The 17,349-nt window shown below is 41.9% G+C and overlaps 1 protein-coding gene across 1 annotated transcript in view; it reads left to right on the top strand.

The window, feature by feature from the left end:
- The window catches only part of CA5B (carbonic anhydrase VB, mitochondrial), a 59,849-nt gene that overhangs the window by 11,951 nt on the left and 30,549 nt on the right, over positions 1 to 17,349 (top strand). Inside the window, exon 2 of the mRNA XM_011995552.1 lies at positions 4,910 to 5,103. Coding sequence (XP_011850942.1) covers positions 4,962 to 5,103 — 142 coding nt within the window. The 5' untranslated portion in view covers positions 4,910 to 4,961. The remainder of the gene's footprint in view (positions 1 to 4,909; positions 5,104 to 17,349) is intronic.

Below are 17,349 nucleotides of genomic sequence, written 5' to 3'. Positions count from 1 at the left end.
GATCACCTGAGGTCAGGAGTTTGAGACCAGCCTGGCCAACATGGTGAAACCCCGTCTCTACTAAAAATACAGAAATTAGCCGGGCATGGTGGCAGGGGCCTGTATTCCCAGCTACTCTGGAGGCTGAGGCAGGAGAATCGCTTGAAGCTGGGAGGTGGTGGTTGCAGTGAGCTGAGATCACGCCACTGCACTCCAGCCTGGGTGACAGAGTGAGACTCTGTCTCAAGTAAAAGAAAAGAAAAGAAAAGAAGTATCTGTTTAATTATGCTAAGTAAAATAAGCCAGTGACAGAAGGACAAATGCTCTACCATCCCACTTATGTGAGGTACCTAGAATAGGCAAATAAATACACAGAGACATAAAGTAAAAGAGAGATTGCCAGGGGATAAGGGGTAGAGGAGAAGTTCTTCTTTAGTGAGTACATAGTTTATGTTGGGGATGATGAAAAAGTTTTGGGTGCAGATGGTGGTGATGATTGCACAACATTATGAATGTATTTAATGCCACTGAATTTGTACATTTACAGCTGGTTAAAATGGTAACTATTATGTATGCTTTATCACAATTTTTAAAAAGGTAACAAAAAAGAAGTATTTGTTTAAGTAGGTTTTCTTTGTAGATTGCAAGCTTGTGGGAATGGGGAAAGAGCATGATCTTTTCATCTTTATACAAGCACAGTGCTCGACATGAGGTGATCGCTCACCATTGCTTCAGTTCAGGACTGGAAATCAATGGAAAGGAAGCACAGTTAACGCAAGGTTTCCCTATATCTTTCAGAAGGTTTTGAAATTTCATTTTAATGTCAAATCAGTTTTATCAGAGGGAATCCTGATTAGTTGCAATTGTTTGTGGATATGTATTGGCTTTAAAAGAAAACAAAAAATGATATTAAAAGTCATCCAAAATGACTATTTTCTTAGCTTTCTCCTTTTATGGGTAGCATTTTAACAAAATCAATTTGAGTAATAATAACTTATATTATATAACACTTAGCAGCTTTTTCAGAGAGTTTTCATAGCTTGCACCATTTGAAGCCACAGAAAGCGTCAACTTCTTGTTTTTTTGTTTTGTTTAATTTTTTTCTTTTTTTTTTGAGACGGAGTCTCGCTCTGTCACCCAGGCTGGAGTGCAGTGGCACAATCTCAGCTCACTGCAGCCTATACCTCCCGGATGCAAGCGATTCTCCTGCCTCAGCCTCCTGAGTAGCTGGGACTACAGGCATGTGCCACCATGCCTGGCTAATCTTCTATTTTTCGTAGAGACAGGGTTTCTCCAGGTTGGCCAGGATGGTCTCGATCTCCTGACCTTATGATCCACCTGCCTTAGCCTCCCAAAGTGCTGGGATTACAGGCGTGAGCCACCGCACCCGGCTGAACTTCTTGTATAGTGTAACTGAGCAACTATTTTTCCTGCTCCTTGGGTTCTAGATTCTTGCATAAATTTAAGGGTGTACTTTAAGCATTAATCTTAACCATTTCAGTTCATATTACTGTAACCGCTCAAGGGACTCTTCCTACCTGCTGCACAAAGAAAGACCATGGCATTGCAACCGCTGCCTGGACAAAATCCATTTACCAAGACAGGGGAATTGCAATGGAGAAAGAGTAATTCACACAGAGCCCACTGTGTGGGAGACCGGAGTTTTATTATTACTCAAATCAGTCTCCACGAGCATCCAGGGATCAGAGTTTTTAAAGATAATTTCGCGGGTAAGGCCTTGAGAAGTGGGGAGGGCTGATTGCTCAGGTTGGAGATGGAATTATAGGGGGTCGAAGTGAGGTTTTCTTGCTGTCTTTTGTTCCTGGGTGGGATGGCAGAACTGATTGAGCCAGATTATGGGTCTGGGTGGTGTCAGCTGATCCATCAAGTGCAGGGTCTGCAAAATATCTCAAGCATTGATCTTAGGTTTTACAATAGTGATGTTATCCCAAGGAGCAATTTGGGGAGGTTCAAACTCTTGGAGCCAGAGGCTGCACAACCCCTAAACTGTAATTTCTAACCACTAGCTAAGTTGTTAGTCCTGCAAAGGCAGACTCGTCCCCAGGCAAGAAGGGGGTCTTTTTGGGAAAGGGCTGCTATCAATTTTGTTTCAGAGTCAAGCCATGAACTGAATTCCTTCCCAAAGTTAGTTCGGCCTACATCCAGGAATGAACAAGGATAGCTTAAAGGTTAGAAGCAAGATGGAGTTGATTAGGTCTGATTTTATTCACTGTCATAATTTCCTCAGTTATAATTTTGCAAAGGCGGTTTCAGCATTTTAGTAAAGAAAGAGTTTAAGTAGACACAAGGCCGGCCATACCATGTGGGAGATGGAATTAGTAGTGAAATAATCTCCGCCAAAGCTCATAGGTTAGGAGTTTTTCAAAGGCAGTTTAGGGGAATGGGTGGAGGTGGCTAGGCTTGCTGCTGATTGTTTGAGGAGGAGATGAAATCAGTGTCCTTTGATTTCAAAAATACAATGAGGGATAAATTGATAGGATGTCTGGGAATTTGCTTCAAAATAAGCTGGGGAGGAAAAATAGCCAGGGGGGTAGGAGAAGTATAAATAAAACTTGATTGGCCATGAACAGATGGTTGAAATGGAATATTGGGTACGTAGGTGGTTTTATTATAGTGTTCTCACTATACTAGTATAAAATTGAAGTTTTCCGTAATAAAGTTTTTCTTTGTTAAGAAAAACAAAGCAGAGTGAGATTCTAAATTGAAGTTGCCAATGGCCTATTGTTCTTTTAAGTCTGCTCAGTTAATTCAGTTAAGGAAGTTATTTGAAAACAGGGTGCTAATGCGCGTCTTCTTTTTCTGGGGTATGGTGGCTCACCCCGAGAAGATTAATGACTGGAACACACACATGGAGTTAAGGGGAGGAAAGTTTAATAGGCAGAAGAAAGGAGAGAGGAGAGCAACTCTCTCTCTTGTGAGAGAGGCGTCCAAAAAAGGGACAAGTGGCGGACTGCAGCAGATTTTATAGGCAGGCGTGAGGAGGCGGTGTCTGATTTACATAGGGGCCACAGATTAGTTCCACCAGATGTGACATTTACATAGCATGTGGGAAGGCTGATCGTCCCACCCTAATCTTATTTTGCAAAGGGGCTTTCTACTTGGCCAGTGCCATCTTGTCTGCTCCTTACCGTACACTTAGCTGGCAAAGAGAAGATGGAGCCGCCATTTTGAAAGTGCCTAGTCCTAGGTAATATTTTTCTATTGGCACAACTGCCAGCATTCGCCTGTGCAAGCTTCCAGCTTGCTTATCTATATCTGCAGCTCAATTTTACAGGCTTCTCTTTGTTAGAAAAGAAAATGATTTGGGGGCTGCTTTTTATTAAAAGGAAAACCTTACTGAGGACTCCCATACCCTCACTATCTGCCTAAGTAATTTCTTCTCAACTCCTATATCACTATTATTTAGCTCAAGGCACTATCAAGATAATCCCTTGAAAGTTTATTACCAGTCCATGTTTTAAATCCTGAGTCAAACATTTGCATCTCTTAAATAAGGTCCATTTTGACATACATGCTCCCTTCAAAAATGTATATACACAAATACACACATAAAACTATAACCTGGCCAGATGCAGTAGCTCACACCTGTAATCCCAGCACTTTACGAGGCCCTTAAGCAGGAGGATTGCTTGAATCCAGGAGTTCGAGACCAACCCAGGTAATATAGTGAGACCCACCCCCCCCATCTCTAAAAAAAATAAACAAAATTAACCAGGGATAGCCAGACGCAGTGGCTCACAGCTGTAATCCCAGCACTTTGGGAGGCTGAGGTTGGAGGATCACTTGAGGTCACGAGTTCAAGACCAGCCTGGCCATCATGGTGAAACCCTGTCTCTATGAAAAATACAAAAAAGAGCATCTGCACAGGCCGGAGGGAAAGAAAGGAGTTGGAAGAACTGAAGCCCACGTAGCTGGTGGGCAGGCAGGAGTGCAAATGGATGTGAGGCTGAGATCTTAGCAGGGCCAGAGCACATGGCCTTGCAGCCACACCACAGTCATGGTTGCACAAATGGTGTCCTGAACAGCTGTTTGAATGTGTCTCAAGTACTCAGACTAAACACTTCTAAATCGGTAGTGGAATGAATGTGTAACCAAGAAAAATTGATTTTTTTTTCAGAATTTCAGAATGGAATAGGGATAGTTTTCAGGGAAAATGGATGAAGCAGTACTGTGGTGGGGAAAGTGTTCAAAGTTAATATTACCATAATTTCAGAACACCACAGTGAATACCTTGGAAAGCATCATCTTCTGAGACTTTGACTGTGACCATGTGAAAGGTGGAGAGAGAATTCAGGATTAACTTTGTCTGTTTTCCCATGTTCAAGGGCCATTGTGTTACACCAAAAATTGGCAAAGAGTCATAGATTATATTTAAGCTCAGATTTCAAAACTGCCCATGACTATTTTGGCAGGATTTGTCATGGGTTTTGTTTTGTTTTGTTTTGTTTTTGTAAGCAATCTAGATACAGACGTTTGTTTTTAGTCAGACAGCCTGGAGGGAGCTTTAATGTTGGGGTTCTTCGTACATGTAAATACCATGCTGGATAATTAATTGGGATTTCCTGGAGCAATGTTTTGTTTTTTTTTTTAATTTTAAGAAACTGTACTGTAAACAGTTTTTTCATTCTTGTGGCTAAAGAGAAGCTTTTCTCTGGACTTCTAATATTTGCCAACCCTGAGGGAAACGCAAAGCATGTGAGTCAGGCCTCAGGACCCTCCCTGCCCTCCACTGAGGGGACCAATGAGTTTGAGGAACAAGAGTGGATAAACCGTTAACTCTCATCTGCCCTCCCTCCCTCCACTTCAGGGTGTGTACTCCTAGTCTGAATATTGTCCTACTTAGAGGTTTCTCCATGATCTTAAGTCTCTGTTGTTCATAGCTTTCCCTCCTCTGCCCTCATCCCTCTAGGTTATTAGGTTCCTGCAACTTAACTGGGAACTGATCAAGATTTCAAGCTAAGATGGTGGTGATGAACAGCCTAAGGGTCATTCTTCAAGCATCTCCAGGCAAATTGCTGTGGAGAAAGTTCCAGATTCCGAGATTCATGCCAACGAGGCCCTGCAGCCTCTATACTTGTACTTACAAAACCCGGAACCGAGCCTGTGAGTACACCACTTCCTTAAAGAGAACAAAAAGGGCTCCAGCCTGAGTGACAGAGCGAAATCTCATCTCTTAGAAAAAAAGAAAAGAGGGAGCAAGTGTGCAAGAGCAAAAATACTTGTCTTTATAATAATCACACATGTTAAACATTTGCAGCTATGCTGTCTTTGGCTTTTCAGTGTAGGATTATGTGCCTTATGAACTGTGAGAATAGCTATTTCTCTATTGATTCATGAAAGTAAATGTAGAATGTTCTTTCTTGACTAATTTTAGCATGTTAAAATGATGTCATGCAGAAACTGGACAAGAGACAGATCCCAGTTTTTAATATTTTGGAACCCGTTGTTTATTATTTCTTGGTAGCAATTGTCTTTTTTTTTTTTTTTTTCTTTTAAACAAAGCTTGATCCACAAACCACAAATTATTTCTGGGAACCTTACATTTCTGGAAGTTGCATGTAAATGTTTGTAAGCAGTTTACTAGCTTCAACATTCTGGAATATTCTGTCCTGAGTTAGGAATTACAAAGTTAATTCTAGCTGTTCAGTTTGCAAGTGTGTGCTCTGCTGTAAGGATGGAAGATTGAGTGAGGCAGGAAATGGTCTTCCTCACACCTCTCTCATCTCGTTCCCCTTCTGGAAATACAAGGCATTGTCCATGTCCGGATGTAGCAGGGATTCTCCACTGCGGCGTGATGGACATTGAGGATGGATCATTGTGTGTTGTGGGAGGTTGTCCTGTGTCCTGGAGGGTCTTTACAGCATTCCTGGCCTCTGCCTACTAGTTGCTTAGTAGCACCCTCATGAAGCTATAACAACCAAAACTGTCTGCAGATTGCCAAACATGCTCTGCGTTACTGCCCTGGAGAGGGCAGTTGAGAGGATAGGAAAGGATAATGTGTGTATTTGTGGACAGATAACTTTGAGTTAATGGAGATATGAAATGGCTAAGTATTATCATTAAGGAGGAATTTTTCATGTTTTCCGTTACTTAAAAAACACAGGCACAGAGTTTTCAAATGTTGGGTTGCACTGAGGTCTAGGTTTCTCCATATGGGGTCTCCACTTTGACCGCATATGCACATAATAAAAAGACTGGGTAAGAATGGAATGCTTGTAAATTAGTAGTGCTAATCTAGCTACATCCAAGGGCTTGAAACTGCTCCACAAATATATTTTCACTGTAAGTTTATTTTGTTTCCTTCAACATTGACTGTGTTCTTTTTCAAATAAACGGGCCAGAGGCATAATAAATTTCTGGTTGCTAGGTGTGGTTTCCTACAAATATGCCACATCCTACCGAGACTGGCTTATTCTGCACACTGGCACTTTGTGGTCTAAGGTTTATATTGCAAAGTATTAGTAGTTTTGCTGTTTTTTTTTTTTTTTTTGACAGTTGAAATTAAACATCCAAATCCGGTATGCTTATGTAGTTAGGATAGTTTGCTGGTTTTAATGCTGACAAAAAAAACAAACAGTAGTGGCTTTGGGAGGGGCAGCTTTACTTAGTGAATTTCCCACAACAGATGACATGTTCTTGTTTCTAAGTTACTAGGAAAAACAGGGGACAGTCACCATTTGATTTTGTTTGTAGCATATTACACTGTTCCAACCTGTTTGCCCCAAGAATAATATTGTGGTCTTTGCTGCTCTGGGCCTTTGAGCAGGTCCTATTTCTATGTTCTGTACCCTCATCTGCTCAATTGTAAAGACAGTTCTCATTGTTTCTCACAGCTCGGTACCCCAACAGTAGGCCAGTGTACACTTGTGACCAAGAATGACCCCAGATTCTTGAGGGTTTGAAAAGATAACATGTGTTGATGAAAAAAGCCAAACTCTAAAATATTTGAAGAGGTTCATTCTGAGCCAAATATGAGTGACCGTGGCCCATGATACAGCCTCAAGAGGTCCTGAGAACACATGCCCAAGGTGGTTGGGTTACAGCATGGGGGAGACAGAAGTTACAGGCAAGACATAAATCAATACCTGTAAGGTATACATTGTGAGGGCGAAACTCTGATTTTTTTTATCTTGCCCAAATTCCTATCTAAGGGGTCTGGGGAGTCATGCCCCACAAATCACAAATTGTTACCAGATGGGTTTTATTTAACCCATATATCGTGATTTACTTTCCAACCTGACTTTGGCGTAACATTACAAGACAAAGAAGAAAATCAAAATATTTTACCCCAAAACATGTTTCTTTGCCATATTTTGAAATTGCCCTGCAAAGCTGTTCTTTGTGGGGGGGAAATTGTATCTGTAAAGAATCTCTATTAACATAGCTAGATCTTTTTTTTCCAGACCCTCCCAATCCTAAAGAGATTAACTAAGATCTGAATAGGAAATATTTCTCATCTATTGTCTCTAAGGGCAGCCACTATAAGACTTCAAAAGAACTTTGGTCTCCACATCTTTTTCTTAACCCGAACCATTCCCTTTCTGCCAATCCCAGGTCTTTAGACAAATTCAACCAATTGTCAACCAGAAAATGTTTAAATTTACCTATAGCCTAGAAGCCCCCCCCCAACCCCCACCCCAGCTTTGAACTGTCCCGCCTTTCTGGACCAAACCAGTGTATTTCTTAAATGTATTTGATTGATGTCTCATGCCTCTCTAAAATGTATAAAAACAAGCTGTACCCTGAGCACCTTGGGCACATGTTCTCAGGTCCATGTGGGAGCTGTGTCGCGGGCCACAGTCACCCATATTTGGCCCAGAATAAATCTCTTCAAATATTTACAGAGTTTGACTCTTTTCGTCAACACTTGGTTTGGCCTGGAAAGGTAGGACATCTCTAAGCAGGGGCTTACGGTCATAAGTAAGTGGATTCAAAGATTTTCTGTTGGCTGGGCACGGTGGCTCACGCCTGTAATCCCAGCACTTTGGGAGGCCGAGGCGGGCAGATCACAAGGTCAGGAGATCGAGACCACAGTGGAACCCCGTCTCTACTAAAAATACAAAAAATTAGCTGGGCACAGTGGCGGGTGCCTGTAGTCCCAGCTACTCAGGAGGCTGAGGCAGGAGAATGGCGTGAACCCGGGAGGCGGGACTTGCAGTGAGCCGAGATTGCACCACTGCACTCCAGCCTAGGCGACAAAAAAACAAAGATTTTCTGTTTGGCTGTTTGGCAGTTGGTTGAAAAAGTTAAGCTTTGCCTAAAGAGTTGAAGTCAACTGAAAGAAATGCTTCAGTTAAGATAAGGGGGATTGTAGAAGCCAAGGTTCTTGTTATGTAGATGAAGCCTCCCATTAGCAGGTTTAGAGAGATTAAATGGTAAAACATCTCTTATGGGACCTTAAAAGGTGTCAGATCTTTCCTGAATCAGGAAAAGACCTGGAAAGGGACAGGGGCTCTCTACAGAATGCACATTTATCCCACAAGGGATGGCTTTGCAGGGCTATTTCAAAATGTGTCAAAGAAATATATTTTGGGATAAGGCTGGGTGCAGTGACTCACGCCTGTAATCCCAGCACTTTGGGAGGCTGAGGCAGGTGGATCACCTGAGGTCAGGAGTTTGAGATGAGCCTGGCCAACATGGTGAAACCCCATCTCTACTAAAAATACAAAAATTAGCCAGGTGTGGTGGCACACACCTGTAATCCCAGCTACTCAGGAGACTGAGGCAAAAGAATCACTTGAACCCAGGAGGCGGAGATTCCGGGTGAGCTGAGATCACGCCATTGCACTCCAGCCTGGGCGACAAGAGCGAAACTCTCTCCCAAAAAATAAATAAATACATAAATAAATAAATTTTGGGGTAAAATACTTTGATTTCTTTCAGAGCCTTCTATCTGTCATGTGATGCTATACCAGGGTCAGGTTGGAGGTAGGTATTTTATTGCTACAAAGATTCTATGTCAGTCTTATGATCTCTATTTGAGTGTTAATGCTGGTCAGTTGTGCCTAAACTCTAAAGGGAGGGAGTATAATGAGACATGCCCAACCTCTCTTCCCCTCTTGGCCTGAACTAGTTCTTCAGGTTTCTTTGGGATCCCCCTCCCAGGGTAGGGGGGATCCATTCAGTCCACTGGGGAGCTTAGAATTTCATTTCTGGTTTGCATGTGCAAAGTCCTTAGCTAGTGCTGTCACATAGTGAGGACTCAGTGTTGGGAGCTACTTCTAGTACTACAATTGTTATCATCATCATAGGCTCAGTGCCTGTCTCAGATGTTTAAATCTGACCCTTTTAAGAGGAGGCAAAGCAGAATAAGGAGTGGATGGAAGTAGGAGGTTGTGGCAAATTCGGAAAGCAGCATTTGAGGTCAGCCCTGTGCTCTGTGCTTATCATATCTTTGCTCCCAAGGCTCTCCACAGATAATCTTTAGCTGTCAACTCAGATTGCTGTTTGCTGTTATCTCAGGTAGCAGACAGTAACTGTTGATAGTCCTAACTTTGGAGACTTGTAATATAATAAGATAAAGATAAAAGCCTATACCTCTTATCCAATGTGGAAATAAAATCAGTTTCCCTTAGGTATCATCTGGTGAAATTTAGTCTAATGGTCACATAAAAAGATTTAGGCATGAGATCTTAGACCATAGGAAAGTGCATTTAATAATTCTTAATTGAATGAAATATAAAGAATATCAGGTAGAATGGAAATGATACTGATTTGTTATTCCAATGATTCTTAATATTCATGATCTCCTTACTTGTAGAAGAAAGAGAAACCTGTTAGGATAATAGGGACTAAAGAAGCCAGCACTGTATAAAATGTAGCCACTAACCCAATGTGGGTATTTACATGTAAATTTAAATTCATTAAAATTTTATAGCTACCTATGCCTAGATCTTAATATACTGGACATTTCTATCATCAGAGAAAGTTCTATTTGACAGCAGTAATCTATATCGTAACTGTACTGTGTTTGAAAGTTATTCTATTATTTCTCCAATTAATTTTGAAGAATACAATAAAGCCTGGAGAGTAATAAAAAGCTTCTTTTGCAGTGTTTTCACAAAGAATTCTGAAATATAGACTCAGGATGCCCCTAGATTGTCTTTATTAACATGCAAGTAACCTTGAGAAAAAAATGAGCTGATTAAGAGCCACTTAGAATTGCATTAATGGCCTCAGGGTTATCTTCAGCTGCCTGAGACTGACAAATAGCCCTGGAACTGACCATCAGGAAATGTGAGCTTTAGTCTCCTGTGCTGATAACTGCACAGGGAGGTATCCTGTGGCTAATGGACTCGGCATCCAAGTGCCTTTTATAGCCCTGATGATGCTCTAACAAGGCAATTTGTGATTCTGCGATCATCCTCAACCAAGTCATATGGAGGGTCCCAGTGTATACACCCATCACTGTATTAAGGCCAAGGCCTACACGGGTCGTCTTCAGCAACATGAGGAAGTAGACATCCCTCATAAAAAGGGCAGTACATAGCAAGGAACCAGATAAAAAGTACATGAGGGTATAAGGCAATGCTTTCTGGTAGATAAATAAAGTAAACCACAAATATGAGCCATATAGGTCATTCTATATTTTCTAATATGCCAGGTACAGTGGCTCATGCCTGTAAGCCCAGGACTTTGGGAGGCCAAGGGGGGAGGATCGCTTGAGGCCAGGAGTTTGAGACCTGCCTGGGCAGCATAGCAACACCCCATCTCTTCAATAAAATAAAATAAAAATATGAGTAATTCTATATTTTGTAATAACCGCAACTTAAAAAGTACAAGTAAACAGGTCAAATTAATTTGACTAATATATTTTATTTAACCCAATATATCTAAAATATTATCACTTTAACATGAAATGAATATAAGAATTATAAATGAAATTTTAATATTTATTTTGTACTGAGCCTTCGAAGTTCCTGGTATTGTACATTTATATAGTACATCTCAATTTAGGCTAGCACACAGGGACAGTGCTAGCATATTGGGGAGCTCAGGAACAGAGATAATAGGTGTTGAGGAGTAAGAACAGATGAAAGATGCTTTATTTAGGGTGGGAGTGTCAGAGAAGGGGCTTGAACTGACCTTGAAAACCTAGTAGAATTTTAAGGAACAAACGAATAACAGATAGATACGATTAGGTGAACCTAAGAGGTGTTCAGGGTAAACCAGCTTGCCTGGTAGAGAGATGGTGGCTGTGAGGTAATGGGTAGAGAGCCTTGGTATCGATTTGTTTGGTTTTCTGTATCAGTAAAATAAGCATTTAGTACCTCTTCTGTGCCTTGTACCAAGTGAAGCCCTGGAGACTAGAAAAAGTGGAGTACACAGACCTCATGGGCTTGGAGTTGACACAGACCCTTTGGGCAGATAAAGCAAACACAGATTACGTGAGGAATGGTTGGCTGCTAAATGGTGTGAAAGCAAATTCAATGTGTGTTCAGAAAAAGCAAAGCTCAGAGTGGTTGGAGAATATGTCATCAGGGAAATTAGACTTGAATTGGAAAAGATTTCTTTTGGGAATCTGGAAAGATTTCCAGACTTGAACTGGAAAAGATTTCTTAAGGAAAAGGAAGGGCTTCTAAACACAAGCCAAAGTGGGGCTAAAGGCCAGGCATGGGGGCTCATGCCTGTAATCCTAGCACTTTGGAAGGCCAAGACAGTAAGATAGCTTGAGCCCAGGAGTTGAAGACCAGCCTGGGCAACATAGCGAGACCCTATCTCTACAAAAAATTTTATTTAAAAAGTTTTTAAAAACCCAAGTAGACAGCTGGGTGCGGTGGCTCACACCTGTAATCCCAGCACTTTGGGAGGCCGAGGCGGGTGGATCACGAGGTCAGGAGTTCGAGACCAGCCTGGCCAACATGGTGAAACCCCATCTCTACTAAAAATACCAAAAATTAGGCCGGGTCCGGTGGCTCACGCCTGTAATCCCAGCACTTTGGGAGGCCAAGGCGGGCAGATCACAAGGTCAAGAGATTGAGACGACCATACTGGCTAACATGGTGAAACCCTGTCTCTACTAAAAAATACAAAAATTAGCTGGGCGTCATGGTGGGTGCCTGTAGTCCCAGCTACTCGGGAGGCTGAGACAGGAGAATCGCTTGAACCCAGGAGTCAGAGGTTACAGTGAGCTGAGATCGTGCCACTGCACTCCAGCCTGGCGACAGAGTGAGACTCCATCTCAAAAACAAACAAACAAACAAACAACAATTTTAAAAAAACACAAAAATTAGCCAGGCGTGGTGACGGGCGCCCCGTAATCCCAGCTACTCAGGAGGCTGAGGCAGGAGAATCGCTTGAACCCGGGAGGCGGAGGTTGCAGTAAACCGAGATCATGCCACTGCACTCTAGCCTGGGTGACAAAGCGAGGAGACTCTGTCTCAAAAAAACAAACAAAACAAACAAACAAAAAACCAAAGTAGACATAAACTTATGTAGGTAGGTAGTTGTAAGAAGAGTAGCTTGCTAAGGGGAATAACATGACAAGAAAAGTAGCATAGGAACACCAGAGTTTGGGAAGAATGAGGAAAATGAGATTAGATAAGTGAGATGGGTTCTAATAGGAAAACCTGGGCATTGAACTTGGAAGTTACAACTTGATATACTGTCTTTAGCATCGGAGCAATGTGACAAAGGTGGTTATGTAGGAAAATTGCTGAGTGGCAGAGCTCCAGAGTAGAGGAGAGTTAGAGGAGGAAATCAACCAAGAGGCTTTGTGTGAAGTCTGGGGTTTAGGGTTCTGAACTAGGCTGCTGTGCTGAGCAAGGCGAAGAAGAGATAAACCGGAATGATTCTTAAAGAAAAATAATGAAATAAAGCAACAAGGAGAAACGAACTGTCTTACTCTGTTTGGGCTGCTATAACAAAGTAACTCAGACTGAATAATTTATACACAACAGAAATTTGTTGCTCACAGTTCCGGAGGCCAGGAAGTCCAAAAAACCAAGGTGCCAGTAGATTCAGTGTCTGGTGAGGGTTCTCTCTGCTTCAAAGAATTTGCCTTCTTGCTGTATCCTCATATGGCAGAAGGAACCCAGGAGCTTTCTCAAGCCTCTTTTATAAGGGTATTCATCCTGTTCATAAGGGCTCTGCCTTGGTGACATAGTCACCTCCCAAAGGCCTCAGCTCTTAATACCATCACCTTGGGGAAAAGGATTTCAGTGTGTACATTTTTTGTTTTTTTGTTTTTTTGTTTTTTTTTTTGAGACAGGATCTTGCTCTGTCACCCAGACTGGAGTGCAGTGGCACAATCTCAGCTCACTGCAACCTCCGCCTCCCGGGTTCAAGAGATTCTCCTGCCTCAGCCTCTCAAGTAGCTGGGACTACAGGCATGAGCCACCACACCCAGCTAATTTTTTGTATTTTTACTAGAGATGGGGTCTCCCCATGTTGGCCAGGCTGGTCTCAAACTACTGACCTCAAGTGATCTGCCCACCTTGGCCTGCCAAAGTGTTGGGATTACAGGTGCAAGCCACCGCTTCCTGGGTTAATTTTGAGGAGACGCATACATTCACACCATAGCACAAATCTTCCCAGTGATGCTTCTCATCTTATTCCGTCCACAAGTATTCACCGAAAGTCAGCTGGCTCACAGAGTAGTGAGGAAGGCAGATAATTAGACACATATGCATATAATTATAACTGCACCCATGTAATAAATGTCATGAAAGAAAAATCGGAGTGCTATGATTAAAAAATGAAGTGATCATATTATAAGAGAGTAGCCAGAGATCACTTTGTCAAGGAGGTGACAATTAAGCCCAAGACCTAAAGATAATGGGGGCTAGCCCTGAGCCAAATGAGGATAATTGATTTCTGTGGAGGAGGAGCACGAAGAAAGGGACTAAGGCAGGAATGAGCTTTCCATGTTTCAGGGGCTAAAAGGACAGCGCCAAAGCTGGGGAAATAGGTGGTTGCAGCAAACTGAATGTTCATGACCCCCTAACATTTATATGTTGAAATCCTAACCCCCAAGGTGATGATATTAAGAGTTGGGGCTTTGGGGAGGTGATTAGATCATGAGGGCAGAGCTCTCATGAATAGGATTAGTTCCCGATATAAAAGAGACCCCAGAGAGCCCCCTCGTACCTTCTACCATTTGAAGACAGCAAGGAGGCTGTCTATGAACCAGAAAGCAGGCCCTTGCCAGACACCCAGTCTGCTGGTGCCTTGATCTTGGACTTCCCAGACTCCAGAACTGTGAGAAATAAATTTCTCTTATTTATAAGCCACCTAGTCTATGACATTCTGTCATAGCAGGCTGAATGGACTAAGACAGTGCTAAAGCACAAAATAAATCAAACCTAGGACTACTCATATAAACAACTAAAATCAAGAACTTCCTCAACATGGAATCTTCTGCAGGGCTTCTGTTGCCCATCAGCTACGAATTACTGACACCTTTTTTTTTTTTGAGACGGAGTCTTGCCCTGTCGCCGAGGCTGGAGTGCAATGACACAATCTCGGCTCACTGCAACCTCCACCTCCCGGGTTCAAGCGATTCTCCTGCCTCAACCTACCGAGTAGTTGGGATTATAAGCACGCACCACCACATCCAGCTAATTTTTTTGTATCTTTAGTAGAGATGGGGTTTCACCATGTTGGCCAGGCGGGTCTTGAACTCCTGACCTCAGGTGATCCGCCTGCCTCAGCCTCCCAAAGTGCTAGGATTACAGGCACGAGCCACCGCACCCGGTCGACACCTTCTTAATAACAGTGTGTCTTTGTTAACATAAACCACAGTTGATAAAATCACTGTCTGTTTATTTCATTTTCCCTATACAAGAAGAACCTGAAAATGAAGCTTCTGTTAAACTACTTAATCATCACCCCATTATCTTTAGGTCTTGGGCTTAATTGTCACCTCCTTGACAAAGTGATCTCTGGCTACTCTCTTATAATATGATCACTTCATATTATAATTTTTTAATCATAGCACTCTGATTCTTCTTTCATGACATTTATTACATGGGTGCAGTTATAATTATATGCATATGTGTCTAATTATCTGCCTTCCTCACTGCTCTATGAGCCAGCTGGCTTTCGGTGAATACTTGTGGATGGAATAAGATGAGAAGCATCACTGGGAAGATTTGTGCTATGGTGTGAATGTAGGCGTCTCCTCAAAATTTAGCCAGGCAGCAGTGGCTTGCACCTGTATTTTTTTTTAATAATTTAAATAATTTCTTATTTTTGAGGTAAAATATGAGCAACTACCAGGAAATTGTTTTGATCTGATTTTTCCTTAAATAGAGGAAAAGGAGGGGAGTAGGAGAGAACAAAAGTGTCAGTTTATCTTTAGTAAAACAGCCGTTGGCAAAAAATTGGCTTCAGTAAGGGGACAGTGGCCAAGGACCCCCTCCCCACACAGTAAGTTGGATGGTCTAACCTAGATGGTGTAGTTTAGTAAAGAAGGAGGTGGGTAGGAGGAAAGAAAACCTGGAAGCTGAACTTGTAAACTGAAGGGTATAAATTGATCGTCTCATTATGGTCATTAAAGAGCAATTGCAGGAATAGGCCCAGTTTTCTTGGGCTGGTATTTGCATGAGTGTGAGTGTTGATACTTCCCATTTCATGAATGAGATGGGGAACAATGAAGGGTGACCAAGGCATCATCTTAGGTACCTAATCACTCCAGTTCTTCCCTAGTCTTCACAGGAGACCCTCATTGAATGGCTTTGAAGAGTGTGAATTCTCAATTATCAACCACTGTCTGAGTGTCTCAGACGGGAAGGTGCGTAGTCTCTTTGTGTCAGGAATCTTTAAAAACAGAATCAGGGCCTTTCAAGGGCTTTCTAGAAGTTTAAAAATTAACACAATTTGAATCATTTTTCAGATCGTTTGAATCCTTGCAAATCATTTGAATTTGAGCTTTTTTCCCCCTAACAATGGCAGTTGGATATGTTACAGGGCATATGTTTATTTTATTTTTTATTTTTGCCTTTAAAAGAGATGTTTATTCATCATGCATATGAATCCAAGTGTTTGGGTGGATATAACAGAACCAAATGTAACAGAAATTTAAGATCATCTTTCCCTCTAAGATGAAAAATATATGATATTTTACTGGATAAAATTACTAAACATTTTTAGACCCTGAGGTTGTATATTTTATGATGTTGGCTACTGCATAGTTGCCATGATTGCTTTTTCAAATTGTTAATTTCTTTCTTTTTAAAAATGTCCATTTTTATTTTACATTCAGGGGTTACATATGCAGATTTGTTACATGGGTATATTGCATGGTGATGAGGTTGGGCTTCTATTGATCCTGTCACCCAGATAGTGAACATAGTACCTAATAGGATGTTTTCCAGAAGGGCATATGTTTAATAAGATACCACAGGGCAACAAAAAAGGAGGAAGATGTGGCTCCTGCCCACAAGGAATTTGCATTCTAATTAGATTATGACAGTATAGCCCAGATTCTGTTTCAGATGTGCCAGTTCATGTGCATTTTCCATTTTAGATTTCTGAAACAGAAACTTCTTGTTCTTTAAAGTTCTTGTTCTTCACAAGTTGTTTTATACTAAGGAAAGAAAAACACACACACACACACAGAACATTGGGTTCAGATCTCTCCAGAAATGAGAGTACTGCATTATATGAAGAAATAGAAAGAGAAGAATATTATGAGTTTGCATGCACCTTTTATCTTTAGAGCAGGGTTTCTCAACTTTGGCACTATTGGCTTTTGGATCAGAATGGTTTTCTTCTAGGAGCCCATCCTGTGCATTGTAGGATGTTTAGCAGCATCTCTGGCCTCTAACCACTAGATGTCACTAGCACGCTCTCCCAGTTTTGCCATCCGAAAATGTCTCCAGACATTGCCAAATGTTTTTGGGGGACTGAATTGTTCTCTCTGTTGAAAACCACTGATTTAGGCACTCTCAGGAGAGCTCTTTGTCTGTATTGCTGGAGCACTTTTATAAATAAAACAAAACAAAACACTAAGACACGAAGGTTAAGATACTGATTTACGGTCAGGCACAGTGGTTCACGCCTGTAATCCCAGCACTTTGGGAGGCCGAGGTGGGTGGATCACTTGAGACCAGGAGTTCAAGTCCAGCCTGGCCAACATGGCGAAACCCCATCTCTACTAAAAATACACAAAAGTTAGCCGGGTGTGGTGGCATGCGCCTGTAATCCCAGTTACTCAGGAGGCTGAGGCAGGAGAATCGCTTGAACCCAGGAGGCGGAGGTTGCAGTGAGCCAAGATCATGCCACTGCACTCCAGCCTGGGAGACAGAGCAAGACTCCAACAAAAAAAAAAAAAAAAAAAAAGAGATTGACTTCCAGCTTTCAGTAATTACCGAAGGAAGAGGATTATCTGCTCTGTCAGAGTAAACC

This window comes from Mandrillus leucophaeus, unplaced genomic scaffold (assembly GCF_000951045.1).
Source record: "Mandrillus leucophaeus isolate KB7577 unplaced genomic scaffold, Mleu.le_1.0 Scaffold490, whole genome shotgun sequence".
NCBI classification, from domain to species: Eukaryota; Metazoa; Chordata; class Mammalia; order Primates; family Cercopithecidae; genus Mandrillus; species Mandrillus leucophaeus.
This window is presented reverse-complemented; position numbering and strand designations above follow the sequence as displayed.